General features: G+C 36.4%; 1 protein-coding gene across 3 annotated transcripts in view; it reads right to left on the reverse strand.

Moving 5' to 3' along the window:
* Window positions 1-940: 940 nt before the first annotated feature.
* The window catches only part of stxbp6 (syntaxin binding protein 6 (amisyn)), a 52,244-nt gene continuing 35,687 nt past the window's right edge, over window positions 941-17,497 (reverse strand). For 2 of the 3 annotated variants that reach the window (XM_034308064.2, XM_026933983.3), the window contains 5 exons: window positions 14,854-14,984; window positions 14,493-14,658; window positions 11,412-11,513; window positions 6,655-6,812; window positions 941-4,832 (listed from right to left, as the gene is read on the reverse strand). In XM_034308064.2, coding sequence (XP_034163955.1) covers window positions 4,809-4,832; window positions 6,655-6,812; window positions 11,412-11,513; window positions 14,493-14,658; window positions 14,854-14,984 — 581 coding nt within the window. In that variant the 3' untranslated portion in view covers window positions 941-4,808. The remainder of the gene's footprint in view (window positions 4,833-6,654; window positions 6,813-11,411; window positions 11,514-14,492; window positions 14,659-14,853; window positions 14,985-17,497) is intronic. The other variant, XM_026933984.3, reaches the window with a different exon arrangement.

Consider the following 17,497-nt stretch of genomic DNA (forward strand, 5'->3'; position numbering starts at 1 on the left):
TGACACATTTCTGCACGTGTCATACTGTATTTATACAGTCTGCTGTAGAAGGTGAAAATAGTTGGGGGGCAATCCAGTGAATATTAAGATGCACAGCACAGTCAAATCCCCTATCTTCTATTCCAAAGACATACCCTGTCTGAGCGAAATATATATACAATATAATTAAAAGTATTTATGCTCAGCAAAGACGTAAATGTTAATCATATAAGCAGTTGTAACAGTGTGTAGCTTCACCTTTCCTACAGAACTAGGCTTGGCACAGCTAAAAGGAAAATGTTGCAGTATAAGAGCACTGTGACAAGCAGCTGTAAGAAATACCCAATGATTTGTTGAAATTTAGCATTCTGCTTTGCTGTTTAAACAAACTGCAGGCCCACCTAATCCCCTGACTCACTTCCGGGAAGGAACTGAAACTCTAGGCCTCTGGCTCCTTCTAGTGGCAGTCTTTAGTCTCAACACAGCAGTGTTTTGAGCCACACCTAGTCCATGATCAACCGTGGAGGCAATGGCCTGTAAATACAGCTACATTCATACACTACAATAATTGTCCTAAAACTCTATAGCACTGCTTATTGGGGAAATTATAAAGAGAAAAAAGAAAAAGGGAGAGAGCTAGTGCCTTGCTAGGGGATGAGATATGATCTACCACCGTCATGCCTGAGGTATTTTACGAGGCACTTAGTTACCCAGCTGAGGTGCTGCAGCTAGATCATAGATTTCACTGTTAGTACCACACACATACTTCCCTGCTCACAGTTGTCAAACCAACTGTGCCATTAATTATTGCATTATACTGCTATTAGAGTGAAGGAAAGCACAGACTCAATAAAGACGCACTGCCGAGAAGTCATTTAGGCACAGCCACGTCTGCCAGAACACAGGCTGATTCAAGCACTGCATGAAACTCTTTCAAACATAACAAATTCAAGCCAGTTCATAATATTTGACATTTTTATTTGATATTCAACAGAAAATCAACTGCAAAATATTAGTAAACTAAACAGTAAAACTTAACATTTTATAACAGAACCCTTATGAAAGAATGAATAAAAGTGAAGGAGTTCATTTCAGTGCAGTACAAAGCAAAATAATTTATTGAAAAATACACTGATGTGAAATAAAAACCATAACAGAATTTATTGAAAAATACACTGATGTGAAACACTGATGTGAAATAAAAACCATAACAGAAGATGTCCACATAGCACACCCCGGCACTCAGGCTAAATATTATATATAACCATATATAACCATCATATATTGCTCCTGCTAGGAAACAAACAGCAAAGAGTGTGGACATTGATATTAATGGGCTTTTAGTTACTTTCAGTATTTTTACTGTGACATCACTTTTAAATCCTTAAATTATTTTTTAAAACCTCAGCACAGCATTACATTAAAAGTAATTTTGCGCAAATTAAAAATTTGTTGTTATTATTATTATTAAAATCTGAGATTAAACTTTGCCCATAGACGTTCAGTCAGAAAAGTCCATTTTTATTGTCAATGGTACCTAGGAAAATAAGGATTTATTATTTTGACAGTGACAGTCTTTGGCAAAACCTTGTGGTGAAAATCACATCCGTTCAGAGTCACGTATTTGATACAACACATTTTCAGTAGAAAATACATGGTATGTACCCACAAAACTGAATAATGTATAGCTCAGTTTACTATTAGCAAAATTTATTTTGTGACCATTAAATTTTGAAGAAGCTCCTATGACAGGTGCTATTCACTGGGACATTTAAATCTAGAAACGGAAACACTCATAAGGGAATTAAGGAATGGAATGGAATTAATGGAATGGAAACAGGTTAAAAGACACAGTGCAAGAATTAATGAAAATACTATATATAGGTGAAAACTATTCACAAAGTTTTACGCAGTTTGTGCAGTTCTGCCAGTATGACAGCAAAACCAGAAGTATTAAGGCTGCAACTAAGTACTTCATCATACCATAACAAATTTGGTAGAACTGGGTTCTGGGTTACTCACATGAAGCAACAGTTCTTAAAAATGTAAAAGAAACTCCCCAAAATAATACAGTTAAAGCCCTTAACAAGAACACAAAGACGTGGAGGTTAACGTGACAACACTGAAACACCACAGCACAAACTGTAAACAGATGGTGGGACACTCAGACATACAGACATTTGGTCTATATTAAGACACACTGCAAATAAATAAAAATAATACAAATAGAAAGAAAAAAAAGAAAAAAAAAATTATGCATGAATCCCTGATTGCTTCAAACGTTCACTATTTCTGTTACATTAAGTAAATTGCATGGAGGGATGAAATTTTGTGGGAGAAGGGACAAGCCAGGAATGTCAGGGATTTTTTGATTTACACAATACAGGTGCTTTACTCGTGCCTTTATCTGGAGAGAAACTTGGAATGAACTTTTGAAAAATAAAGGAGAAACCACATTCTTTACAGTTATGACATATCATGTGAACATATGCACTGTATCACATTCACTAGCAATTTGATGTAGATACAAAACTCCATATAAAAACAATACTATGACATTTTAATTGGTATTAATGAGGAGATCATTTTGGAATAGATAATTGAACACACATTGCATACATAAAATTTTACACAAAAACATATGCTAGGGAAAACAACCATGATTATATTCATAAAAGAAATTAAAAATGTATTTGACAAAGGCACTACTATTGGGATTAAATCATCAGGTTGTGCTGGATATCTAACATAAAATGTCTGACCCTTTCACTTTCTTTACTGTCAGCACTTAAGGAATGTAGCGCAAATATATAATTTAATAAAATATCTTCCTTTATTTCACCTATAAAGGTGTTTGACAGTCTATATTTGACTTAGATTGTGCAATATGCTTCTCTACATACAGCTTTTAAACATTTATCCACATTTAAAAATTGAACCCAGAGCTGATTTTCATCCTCCAGCGCTGTAATTGGAGAACTCTGTTGTAAGTGACCATTAAAATCAACATGTATATCTAATATTAATCTCAAATCTACTAGCCATTATATATCTCTCAATAATAATTATGCGAATCAGAACAATAAACTGTACATTCACAGGGTTTAAAAACTAAGTACTGCAAGCATGGTCCATTTAAAATAAGTATGCAGTACGAATCTGTAAAAGCGTGTGTCTGGAAATGAATTGTGTAAAAACACTGATAATATTTAAGAAAACTTGTATTATCATGCAGTTGGAAATGATGGCCAGTTAATATTACATATGCATTCAAAACTGTTTACATTTTCATTAAAATAATGACCACTGTGTAGTTCATTTCTGCTGAAGGGTGATGATAAAGATTTCAGTGGGTCATAACTGCATGCCGAACAAAAAAAAACCCCACACGAGTTAAACGAGCACCTCAGACTCAGTAAGCTGCTGTCTGTAATGAAATCTGCTATTATGTAAACAGCTACAGTTACTAAGTACTAAGTACTATTTGAAAGCCACAAAATATTGCTACCAATAAAACAGTTTGAGGTGCTCTGTGGTTCACAAACATGTTATACAAATTCTTAAAAATATCTAATCTAATTTGATTTACACAAGAATCAACTTGTAATTATGTAGTTTGAGCATGAAACAATCAAATGTTAACCTCAATCCACTCATACAAGCAAATCATCTGACATCACATATACGGTTACAGAATAAAGAAAGTCACTTACACCATTAAAAGCTCACTGGCAGTGGCAGCACACTGTCATTAGTATGCAACACAACTTACTGCTGAACTAAACTAACTGGTACTGTCTCCACTTCATACGTTACAGCTGTAAATTAGAATATCATCAATGGCAACTGTGGTGTGAAGTTTTAAGGATAATTCAATAAGTATATTCTATAATTTGCGAGAAATATAGAAAAAATACAAAGTATTTTTGTATCCAAAGTATTTTTTCTATATATTCTATACAATACAAATACAAAGTATTTTTTCTGATCTCAAGAGGCCAACTATGAACAATTTCTTACCTACCAATTTTATTTAATAATGAATTTCCCTTCATAAAGCTTAAACTGGAACTTGTACCTATTGCACTTTTGACATAGTGATCAACTCAGACTTAGTTAACTTAAATGCTGTCGATTTATATCTGAATAACATTGTCTAAACCAAAACAAAAGCCATATACATAAGCTATATAAGCACTGCTTTTGATAGAGATTTGCCCACAAAGTTCATTTAAAAGTACGTTTAGATAACTACATACACTGCTAAGCATTTATTTCAGGTTAATAGCAAACTTCAAATTCTATTAGTTTATTTTATAATTTCATGACTGAAATATGAAATCTCTGACCAAATATATGGATTAGCTAGCGCTCATCGATGATATGAAACGCATTACAGGTTCAGAGATAAATAAGTCATACCCTTGGGCAATTGCTAATAAATGGTTTTTCTTCTGTACATTGATTTAATTGGCCCTAAATGTAACACAGTGTGTTTCCTTCTGTAAGATAATCCTGCATCCAGGACCCCAGTAATCTCTGCACCCCTTCCCCTCTGTGAAAGGAACCAGAAGAGAGGCTCCTGAAAAGATAAAATGCGCCCTAGCTGCTTTTTCGTCACGCACAGTCAGAGGGCCAGACATCATCTACCCCAGCTTGAACTCCTCTTCTGGAAACACCAGGAAGATGTTTAAAAATTTTTTTGAAAAACAGCATTAAGTCATAATACTAGTGTTAAATATTTTTTGTTTAAAGAATAATATCTAAAATCCATCCACTCTATGTATGGACAGGCGTCGTTGGCAGAACCCTCTGTGATTTGGCACAGTTTAACATTTGTGCTTCATGGCCAGCTGTAAAAGAGACAGAGAGAGGTACAGATGGGGAATGGGGAGAAGGAGAGAGAGAAACAAGAAGAAAGAGCAACAGAAAGAGACAGATGAAAAAACAGACAGAGAGAGAGAGAGAGACATAAAGAAATACAGAGAGAAAGACAGGGAGAGAGAGGGAGAGAAATAATATGTCACTCAGAAAATCAGGCTGCAGGAGATATCTGTGAGTGATGAAGATTAAGCCGAGTTCCCAACCCACGCAAACTCAAACTGAATTACTTTTAATTGCCAAGTGGTCACAGCCTGTCCATCAGAACAGGGCAGAGCTCTCCAACAGGAAACATACAGCCAATAACACTAATGGCACATAAACATTGTTCATTTTCAGTGTTCTGGACGTCTGCAATTTTCTACATACAGAACTTTCCAATAGCTCTGGAGACCTATATTTCTACAGTGTCTCATTCATCTACGAGTTCATTAATCTCATTAATAAGAGCTCTAACAGGCTCAGTGGGAAGCTCGTTATAGAAAGGGCACAAGCACCAATCTCATTCACAGCTGGATGGACTGCACTCACAATGAGCTGGATGAGCTGCCATGCACACAATTAACAACCGGGGGCAGCAGAGCCCCACACACACACGCGCACACAAACAAACATGCACGCACCTCATCAATAGCTGCATCCAACTAGACAGGATCTAAAAGGACAAGTCTGATCAGGAAATAACTCTATAATTGTAAAGGGCACAATCTCATTATTAAATAGGACCTACAATGGACTAATACGACTTAAGAGTTTATCAATTTCTTGACCTACAATAACTAAAGAATTCTCTCAAACCTACTTGCACTAAAGGAACCTAAATTAATTCACCTCTCTTAAAATCACAGTTAGATTACGTCAGTCCTATAATGTCTGGCTCTTGCACTTCTTTCTTCCAAAAATACCGTAACCAAATCAGTTAAGGAAAAAATAAATAAATAAATAAATAAATAAAATGTAGGGGCACCCAAAGGAAAATTGATAGCAGCTACAGGAGGGTTTTATGGGTCTTCTTATTTTATGGCAAAAAGCAATCTCCCTCACTCCCTGCCCTTCAGCTTCACTTGACAGGATTCATATGGGGGAACATTAGGTACACTGAAACGTACACTATTCATTCACACCACTATTACACTGACATCCATTTCATTTATGTGCTCTTTGGTTATGAAACATGAATGTGAACAGATTTATAAATACATTACTTAGGCTCCCATGTTGTCGCAAGCATCAGTCTTTCAAGCATATCTTTTAATAGCAGAAAAATAGGTAGAGACTGATTACTTCTAAAAGAGGCCCAAGGGAGTGACATAATGTTATTTGTTAAAATAGATGAAACATGCATTGACAACGTTACCAGGAGGACGTTTAATCCCGTTAGACATGCAAAACCAAATTAAGCTAATGTGCTTTCGCTGGTATGTAATTAGAATGGATGGGTACGCTTGAGTGAAAAAGATGTGTGACATGGGAGGACTTTTAAAGCAAACAGCTTTAAAGGAGGATGTGGAATAAGAAAATGACAGCTGAAGAAACTATGTTTAACCCTTACTGTGAGTTTTTGACCTCCTATGCACTTACTCTTTACTCTCATGAAAAAAATATCTTGGAACATAAGAGGTTAAAGTTCAAAAGTTGTAAATAAGATCTTTATTTAGCTGGGTGAATGAAGAATATTCATATCTTCTGTATGACCATGTACACATCAAAAGTGTAGCAGTTGGATCTTAGTTTTATAAGAATGGTAAATAATGGTAAGATCTCTATGCTTGTGGAAGAGTGCAAGTGTTGTACCTTGTGTGCAGTATCAGCAAATTGCTGAGCACTATTCATCATGTCTCCAGTTTTCTCCTCCACGCGGCCCAGTCTCTCTCCACGTTCATTCAGTGCCTGACTGGCCTTCTGCACTGCACTACTCACACTGTCGGCTGCAGAGTGCAGGATGCTGTTACCTGTGTGCACAAACACACACAAACACACAAAGCAGGAGGATAATGTAAGAGACAGAAAGTGAGATCACATTACTTCTGTTCAGACTCCAAAATACCGGCACCAGGTAGAAACCCTCGGCTGTAATAGATTTGTAATAGACTTTATTATTTATTTAACAGATAGAAGTAGAAGAATAAAGACAATATATAAATCAGCTGATATCTTTTCATATATAAATGTTTAAAACATACAGTGCTGAAGGCTGCATCTCAACCAAGGTCAAACTTTGTTTTTACTCATAAGCAGGTTATTGGTCTCAGGATTATCTAAAATATTACACCTAGGCTTAGCTGCAAAAAACATCACTGAGCTTTAAAAACAGCACAAAGGAGTGTAATATTCCAACATTTCTCTTCACTGTACAAACTCGGTAACAGTGTAAAATTTGGCTCGGTACCACATAAGATGGTGTTTAGTTCTTAGCTCTTTAGCCCTTTCCTCACTTCCTCTTCGTTCAGAGGATGAGCTGATAATGGAAACAGGAGGATATTTCTGTACCATATCAACAGAGCCGTAATGTTCAGGGGAGACCATACTTTTCCTCTGACAAGCCCAACCCTGCAGATGTTCCCACTGACAAGCTATATAATTTGGGCTGCTTCCAGACTGCCACTGCTGTTATACTAACAAAGTAGTCCATGGAAGAGATGGTTCTCCACATGCCTTCACTTCAGAACCATATATCCAGCACCTTATAAGTGAAAGGGTGGTGTCTTTTTTTTGTAGAGACACTGTTGCTTGACCAAACACTCCACCGCTCCACAAAAAAGCCTCTTTCTTCCTGGTTCACACTTTAAAACAAATGCTTCTTCACAGAAGCAAAACACATGCATCGAAATGTTCTGTGAGAACAATTGAGGAGACTGAAAAAAAAGCAGCTTCAGATTAGTTCAGAGAACAATGTGAGCGTCAGAAGGCAGCAGATGGGACGGAGCAGACAGCTGAAAATACAAAGGTTTCATTTGACCCAAGATGTGAGGTGGTGTTTCAACACAAAAACCTCTATTCACTGTTTCAACATGTAATAAATGCATGTGCAACCTGACATTTAAACCAAATGCACAGACAGGCAGACAGATTGTTCCGCACAAAAAAAGTTTTGCATATAAATCAATTATTCCCAAAAACTTAGAAGTAGACCCATGTGTGTTTTTACTGCAGAAAGAACACCTGACGACCTAATGGAGGAGGAGAAGGTATGGAGAAACAGAGCCATCTGCACAGTATTGTAACAAAAGGGGAAGCTTCAGCATCGCCCTTCAATCAAAGTTAACTTTAATAAAACTTCAATAAACTAACCCACAGGTCTATGCATATATAAACACATACTCCTGGGGAAAGTGTTGTGTCTTTAGGTAGTAGAATATCTTTCAGAAACTGTTGTAGTGCACAATGTGTAAACCCCCCTCTATCTGGTGGACTTCTGGTGGATTGAGATGAACTAACACAGTGAGCAATGACTGAATAATAATGGTATACATATATACATACAATTGCATACATGCATACATGTAAAAGAACAACTTTTAGAGTGTGGCAGCTTCTTAATAGAGTCATTTTTCTTTTCCTATTCAAAATAGCATAATATAGAAGCATGTCCAAAGGATGCACATTTTATATACAGTCAGGTTCAAATATATTTGGACATTGACAAAGCTTTAGTAATTTTAGCAGTCTAGCACAGTATATTGGAGTTGAAATTAAATAATAAATATTCCCTCATTATTTTACTTACAAGTGAGCAGATAAAAGGTCTAGAGTTGATTTCAAGTGTGGCATTTGCATTTGAAATCTGTTGCTGTAAACTTTCAATATGAAGTCCAAAGAGCTGTCACTGGCAGTGAAGCTAGCCATCACTAGGCTGAAAAATCAAAACAAACCCTTCAGAGAGATAGCAAAAGCATTAGGTGTGGCCAAATGAACTATTTGGTACATTCTTACAAAGAAAGAATGCACTGGTGAGCTCTGGATCACAAAAAGGCCTGGAAGACCATGTAAAACAACTGTGGTGGATGACAGAAGATTTTTTTTTTTCATTGTTTCATAAGGCCTACAACTGCAGGCACTTTTCATTCATGTAACACAGCCTAGCCTAGCCTAGCCTAGCCTAGCTTATCAAAGTTTGGTGTATCTAATGAAAAATGACTCAACACTAACTGTAAGAGTTTCTTCTATACTGACTCATGGGCAGAGTGAGATTTGTAATGCAATGTTGAATTCTCTCACTTTATCTAAGTAATGCTTTTTTTTTTTACGTGGTTCTCTCAACAACACCCTCCTTCAATTCTATGTTTTTATGTATCAGGGCCTAAATAACAATTGTGTGGTCCTCACCAACTTTCATAAACACACAAATAACCTCAAGTGACAACAAAAAACACAGCAGCGTTCAATATGTAGTAATTTTTTCCAATACGTAAACCAATATTCAGAAACCAGGTGGGAAAAAATAAGTACACCTTTTAATTCAAAACATGTAGAACTGCCTTGTGCAACAGTAACTTGAAGTAAATATTTTCTGTAGGACCTGAGTCTCTCACATTATTCTGGAGAAATTTTGGCCCACTCTTCTTTACAACATTGCTTCCGATCATTGATGTTGGAGGGCATTTTTTTATGCACTGCTCTCTTAAGATCCCGCCACAGCATCTCAATGAGTTGAGATCTGGACTTTGAGCATTCCAGCACCTTCATTTTTGTCTTCTTTAGCCATTCAGATTTGATTTGCTGTTGTGGTTGGGATCATTGTCCTGTTGCATGAGTCAATTTTGGCCTAGCTTAAGATGCTAGACAGACTGCCTCACATTTGTCTCAAGAATATTCTGGTATAAATATTCTGGTGGAGTTCATTGTTGCCTCAATGACTGCAAGTTTCCGCAGGTCCTGTGGCTGCAAAACAAGCCCAAATCACCACCCCTCCCGCACCATGCTTGATAGTTGGTATGAGGTGTTTGTGGTGATGCACTGTGTTTGGTTTTCGCCAAACATGGCACTGTGTATGATGACCAAACATCTTCTCCTTGGTCTCATCCGTCCAAAGGATACTGTTCCAGAACTTTTGTGGTTTGTTCAGATGCAATTTTGAAAATCTAAGTCGTACTTCCATATTCTTTTTGGAGATTTTTCCTAACCACCCTTCCAAGAAAGTCATACTTATTCAGTCTTTTTCTGATTGTGCTGTCATGAACATAAATATTTAATGCGCTAAGAGAAGTCTGATGGTCACATAATGTAGCTCTTGCATTTTTCTTTGTATTTCTGAGCATTAAGTGATCTGACCTTGGACACAATTTACTGGGATGCCCATTCCTGGGAAACTTGGCAACTGTCTCAAAGGCTCTCCATTTGTAAGCAATCACTCTCACTGTAGAATGGTGAATTTCAAATTGTTTGGAGACAGCCTTATAACCCTTCCCAGATTGATGAGCAGCAACAATTGCTTCTCTGGGGTCATGTCTGATGTCTTTTCTTATGTCGTTTAATTTTTGGGAAAAGAAATGACTACATATTGAAATCTATTGTGTTTTTGTTGTTACCTGAGGTTATTTGTTTGTTTATAGAAGTTGGTGAGGACCACAAAATTGTTATTTAGGCCCTGATAAATAAAATCATAGAACTGAAGGAGAGCATTCTTTCTTCTACCTGTATGTATGCCTGTATGTATTCATTTGATATGTATTTATTCCAAATGAACATTGCGTGTTTGAAATCAGAGATTTATCTGACATTTTCTATGCTAATGCTGCTATTGTGCACACTCTCAAATATGTTTCTTATGATTGCTCCAGCTGAATAATCTGACCTTTTTGTTATGCATCCCACAGAAAAAGGTTCTGCTGTGGGTGGAAACTTCAAGAGTAATTTGTTTCTACAGCATTGATGTCAGTGTACTGTGGGCATAAGACATATCAGACATGGGCTTTTTCACTTCAGCAAACTGTAATAGTCTAGGTTTCCTGATAACCATTCATGAGTAGATCTATTGCTCACAATTAAAAGCGGAATTGTGGAGCAGGTGTACAATAATCTAAGCAAAGTGAGTTGTAAAACACCACTACAAATAAATCTGGTAACAGCTCTCGACACAGTGAGTTTCAGAGAGATACTGACATGGTAAACGCTCAGTAGAGTGAAGGTTAATCGTGCAGAGATGTGACTATAGCCCAGCACTAATGCTAAGCTCCAGCCTGCCAAACAGGAAACAACCTGTGCAGTTACACAGATTACTCTTTAAATTCTGGTGAATTGTAATTCTGCATAATAATCTGACCCCACAAGGCTGCTGTTCAATAATCTCTACTATTTGTCTTAGCTTTTATGTTTTGTCTCTGGAAAGGAATTATGTTGTTCTAGTTCAGGGATATAACTCAGATACTAGAAGACCAAATAGGGGAACAGCTCTATTTGACTATCTGACTACTCAGTTGTTGAAATAGAGCACAGTGTTGTCAGCAAAAGCGATGACATGATAAATTCTTACAGAACTAAAAATTATAACCATCTAACAACTACAGATGCCCAATTGAAATTCAATGGCAAATCTCTTTCTGTCTGCTTACCTGCTTGAAGTAGGACACCTGGGTCTGACATAACTGTCTTCCTCATTCTGTTCAAAAAGATCTTGCAACGGTAAATGACTGAATTTACTGATTGATCTTCTGCTACAGAAAACAACAAAGAAAATGGCTTGGTGATCTGATGGTTTATTTGAATAATTTTAGGTTAATTTCACTCACAGGTGTTAGCTTTGTGAATTCTCTTTCATTTTCAATCCAGTTAGTCTAATTTGGGCCATATTTACCAAATTATAGGGTTTCCCTTCTGTTGCTCATTTGCTGTCTCCTCCTTTTTAGAGACATTGAAACGCTGACCTAAAAACCAACCTAAAAGGTTTAAATCCCTTTCACTGTTATATTCATTGAATATACACCACTATAAAACCCATGGAAATGCTCTTCTCATGTAAATGTGTAATAGCTTACTTTATTTAGATCTTAGCTTAAGAAATGTTTGACTTGGCAAATTTGGCCCAATGTGTTATTTAAAAAAGCATTGGCAGTCCAAATTATGTTAAGTACAGCCTCTCAAAATAAACCCAAATCAGTGTTTTCCAGAAAAAAAAAATGTTTTAATCAACATTAATTGATTAGTGGCAGAACTCGGTTTGTTATAAGTTTTTTTTATTTAATTTATTTTTCTGTGAATTATTTATTTTTCAGTCGATTAGCTTTATATAGGAATAAGAAGCAAATTTAATAAAAGTTAACATCTACTTAGTGCCCCAAAGTTTCAACTACAAAAGGAATACTTCCAAAGTACTCAATAAATCAATAGATCAGTCCAAAATATATCACTGTTAGTATTTTTCTATCTTGAATATTCAGCCTGCAATAAGCAAAACTAAAGGCTAACAACAATAAACTAAAAGCTATAGTTCGCTCCTAGCAGAGATGCATATTCAACCAGCCAGAGTTTCAAATGAAGATTATGTAATCATCCCAGAATTTCCCATCTCTCTGCTAATATAACAGCAAACGATGCTAAAGATTTTTTTTAAATGTAGAGACCAATTGTGAGCAATGCAACATACTGTACGAAGAGAAAGCTTAAAACACTTGAAAGGTTGAAAGGTTGTAACAGTCTGAAGAAGAAATGGTTTACAAATATTTAGGTAATTTTTTTAATGCATCAAAACCTGCACTGTGAATAACCTATTAACCCAAAAAAAAAAGAAAAGCCATTACTGCTTATTGAACATGCAGTGTGGGGTTTCTTCTGATTAAATTAAGGATTTAAGGTCAAACATAAAATGTAAAATCCATAGTAAAGCAACATGTTTCTAATCATAGGAAAAGGTGCTATTAAAAACTGGCAGGAACAGTTCAGTGTACATTCACTGTTTTGAAATACTCACCTACAACTTATTCATTCAACGAAAAATGGTCAAATAATAGATATTATACATGCTTATAAAAAAGGCAGACCACTGACCAGCAATCACATCCACAAGAGAGAAGGATTATTCAAATGAATTATGTTATAACTGAGTGGTTTAATGTTAAAACAAATGCAAAGGCTATGCAAATATTCTAAACCAAGATTTAGGTGAATAGCCTAAGAATGGATGTGCCCTGTATTCAGCAGAATAACATTTATAAAGAAGTCTAAAATTCTAACAGGGTTCAAACAAAATATTTCTTGGAGCCTTAATGATAGAATAATACAACAATAAAAATGACATCTTGGTTGATCATCTAAATGCTTATCTACAGTATATATGTTAATAAAGATCTACAGCTTTGAGGCAGAGTGCTGCATATCAGGGAAGAATGAAAGATGCGTAATGGTCCATACTGGGTATTAATTTGTACTGAAGTCACGTCAACATCCTCGAGCAGCAATTATGTTCAAAAGCCCCATATCTAAAAACATCCAAGGTGTAATATCCATTTAAATACTTAAAGCACATTAAGCCCAGTATAGGTTTCAGATGATGTGTCCCCCACAGTTATTGTCCCACACCTGAGCAGCTTCATGATATTTGTTTTGCACTGGTGTGAGACTTAGACTGTAAGGGACAGAATGGTTCTTCCTTTATTATTGCCTTAAACCGAACTTCTGTTTTCTACCATGTAATCATGTCCACATTATTTTTAATACAGTGTACTAACCCGCTTAAACCTTTATGAAACATTATGTCAGTTAAGAGACAGAGACAGAATTATAAATGTCCAGATTTTCTCCAGTCTCCTTAGTGCTGATGCTGTAATAGCAGGCATGTGTCTGATCCAGCTGTGAGTCTTTGCTCTCCAGTGGCCTGCCTCACACTGCTATCCATGCTAATCCAGTCCCCTCAGTACACCAGAGCTTCTGTGGGTGAGCAAAGATGTAAAGCTAAATTTCCAGCTGTGCTTGATGGACTAAAAGGGAGCTCATTACCATCACCAAGACATTACCATCAGGAAAGGGACGAGGACTCTGGAGGACACCAGACTATGTTAATCCCTCATACTCGCAGGGCCTCCTGACGGATCAGAATAATTCCTCACTCTATAACTATACATCCATCCTATTAGCTTTACTGTTTATTCTGAATTATTCATAGTAGTTACTGAAGATGAATAACCGAACAATGATCATAAGGGGTTACCAACCAACAACTTATTTCAGTGTGACTCACAGGGGAATAACCTTCAACAGTTTTGCAATAACACAATGAATTTCAAACAAGATCTTCTCATTAACATTAACATTTTTCTCAGTGTATTATTTGGGTTAATCTCAGTCAGATTGCTTTTTCTGACAGCTCAAATTGCAAAAACATTAGTGGGTCTTCATAGTCATTACTCTTCTTAAGAAAATATACGAAATATTGTGTAGAATATAACTCTAAAGGGCTCTATTTCATCAATCAATGAAAACATTTGTTGGAGGAAAAATGAATTCAAAACTTTTAGCAATCTACAAACAGTTTTGCTCACAGCACAGGACAATTACAACACAATCTGCTGAGAAATAAAAATCATCAGAAAAAGCACTCTGATACAATGAGAGAAAGGGCATGCAGCAGATCTGTAACATTGTATTATACAGATCTGTAGGAATGTACGGCGATGTGACTGAACGTTACTCTAGCTCACCTCCCAGCAGTTTGGATTGGCAGTTGACAAACTCTGGTTTTCTTTCTGCACTGTAGCGCTGGCACGTGTTGTGAAGGACCTGTACAAACATGCACTTGTCCCCAGCTGAGCCGGCTACCCATTGGTCAAACGCGTTCTCAAATGTCAGGTCAAACTCTGGACAATCCTGTGACATGACAGGGACAGAGTAAGAGAATGGGATATAAAAAATATGAAAAGAACAGGAAGATAAAAAGGAAGTAAACATTAATGACACTTGGAGAATCCAGTGGGATTGATGAAGTTTTTGAACAGCTGAGCACAAGAACGGAGAAGGAGCCCAATGCCACCCACAGGGACTCTCAATGATCATGTGACTCACCCTGTTAGGGTCAATGCCGTTCACCTGCCGCAGCTGGTCGAGACTCCACTGGGATCTTCTGACAAAAGAGGAAGAGCCCTCAAACTGCTTCACTTTTGTGATAGAAATCTCTGTTGGCTTCTTGTTGGTCACTGAAAAGAGTAAAGGAAATCTGTGTTACACAATCTGTGTATGTGTGAGCATTATGGTGGAAACTGAGAATATTTAATAGAATATTTACTCTGCTCTCAATGGAGGCAATACATTATAATTTTATGCATTTGACTCACCTGGAGACTAATAATCAAATTAAAACAACTTTTAACTATGTATAAATTCCGATTGATTATTGTAGTGTCCTCTGACTACCTGCTTAACAATTTTATTTTTTAAAGATTTTTTTATAAATCCACACATAGACTTATTGAAATCAGTGGAAATCAAAAATCACAATAAAGCACTGATAATGTTTCCAGGAATGAATGGAAAAACTCACTCATTAGTTAAGACTCCATACATAAAAAGCCCTGATCATATTAATTATTGCCCATTTTAAATGATATTATCTGATACTGTTGATCCTTGAAATCAGTATTAATGCTGTATAATAGTTCATTTGTTAATCATTATCACATTAGCAAAACACTATCATGTCTCATGTGACTTAGGCTTGTGACTTGAGGTGAAGTGTATACCATCCCTCCCACATGATGTCAGCCAAATTTCTCCCTCAGGAATGTCATGAATCAACATACCAGCACTCTACATTCAGGAGTCAGAGCTCAGAGTTCATAATGTTCTCCAAGCTCAGGCTAGGATCCAGCCCACAGCAAGTTTTCACAGAAGGTTCTGCTTCTGTACTGTTTGTAGAAACATTTGTGTCCTTGACTCCTTCTTTTTTTCTCACTAATATATTTTCTGAACCACTTTTTTCCCTTCCCTCTCCCACCTTCTTATGCAGGTCATCTTCCCTCCTTCACCTCAGTTTCACTTTTAAACTGCCATTTGGAAGAATGTTTTGTTTACGGTTTCTGGGATCTCGAGGGATTGATGGCATCTACATAGCCAAACCCAACCTCAGCACTCATACAGAAGGAGGAAGAGTATCAGTTTCAGAAGTCTAACATATGAAAAGTTGGATTATCACTACCCAGACCATGTAAATGCAGCTTTATAAACAAAGTCAGTGTACAGTATATTTCAATTTAAAACCTCATGCCTGCATAAAATATTACATTTTAAGCAAGGGCTCTAATTTGGCCTAAATACATTTCTATACAACAAGCCCTACATGAGACTCACAGGCTTGATAAATATTAATTTGTTCATCTAATAAAAGTGTCAGAGTAGCTAATGAAGACATATGAAATTCCCAACTAAACTGGAAGCGAATAAGAGGCAGTGAGGATCATCAATCAGAAACATACAGCTTACAACAGCATACAACAGACTACTCAGTAAAATGCTGCATTTGTGAGAACAGCATAAAAGTAGTGTCAAGAGAACCACCAATTTGTGTTTGCTAATGAATAATCTTTAGATTAAGGTTGATTAAATGTTGTTAAGAATTTAGTCAATTACATTATAAAATAATAACAACTTCTAGTTCTATTAGGCTGATTTATAAAAGTTATTTTAAATTCTACAAAAGGGTGTGCAACATAATCGTCAGGAAACACTGAGACAGTAGATTTATCTTTACAAAGATGGTGATTTTGTAAGGTGATTTTGTGCATTGGTGGTACTGTGATGCTGTCCTGAAATAAGAATAAGGTTAACAATGTTACTTGTGCATATTTTCTTAAACAAAAAACTAGTAGGTTTGCGGCTTTGCTGTTTGGGACATTTTAAAAATGTTCCAGCAATGCTTTTTCTAAAAGCTTCTAGATGGTGAATCTAAATTATCCTACACATATTAAGTTAGTTATTCATCATTCATTTCCCTTTAAAGTCAGTTCTCAATAAAGCAAGGCACAACAAGTATGTGTCGGACGTATGCTCCTACTGAATTTTAAACACAACTACAGTGAGGGAGTGTTCCAAAGAGGAGAAAAAATATTTCTTCACATGTTATGTTACCATAAACTTTCCCACACTGTGGACAGAGAAACTGAAGAAATCATTCTTTGTGAAGACTGAAACACTACAACTGCAACTGTCTCTTTTGGATGTTGCAAAATAAAACTGATGTGTGAGCAGTTTTCTGGAACACCAAAAGCAAGTCCATCTAAAGCACAGTGAGTACAGAACTTCGCGAAATGCCAAAACTCCTTCGGACCACATCCAAAATCAAAGAGAGAAACATGACATTTACAAAAAAGAAATTGAATAAAAAATATGCTGTGCATCATTCAAGAAGTGCGGACATTCTGTTTTCACCTTTTGCAAGCTTCAACAGCTTTGACTGACAAATGTGTTATTGCCATATTTCACAGATTTGCTGTTAATCACAGAATTTTGTGGCCAGCTCAGTTTCAATGTGATCTGCTGCCAATATCCAAAAGGCAGTTATGCAACGGCCAAATAACATGGGAGGTATGATTCAAAACATCTTTTAATATCCATGTGAGATCTGACACTTGTGTTTTAATTTGGAAGAATATTTGATTGAATATTCAATCAAGGGCAATCATCTTACAACACTCAACAGATCACTGAAGCCCAG

The sequence above is a fragment of the Pangasianodon hypophthalmus genome, chromosome 10 (genome assembly GCF_027358585.1).
Source record: "Pangasianodon hypophthalmus isolate fPanHyp1 chromosome 10, fPanHyp1.pri, whole genome shotgun sequence".
Lineage (NCBI taxonomy): Eukaryota > Metazoa > Chordata > Actinopteri > Siluriformes > Pangasiidae > Pangasianodon > Pangasianodon hypophthalmus.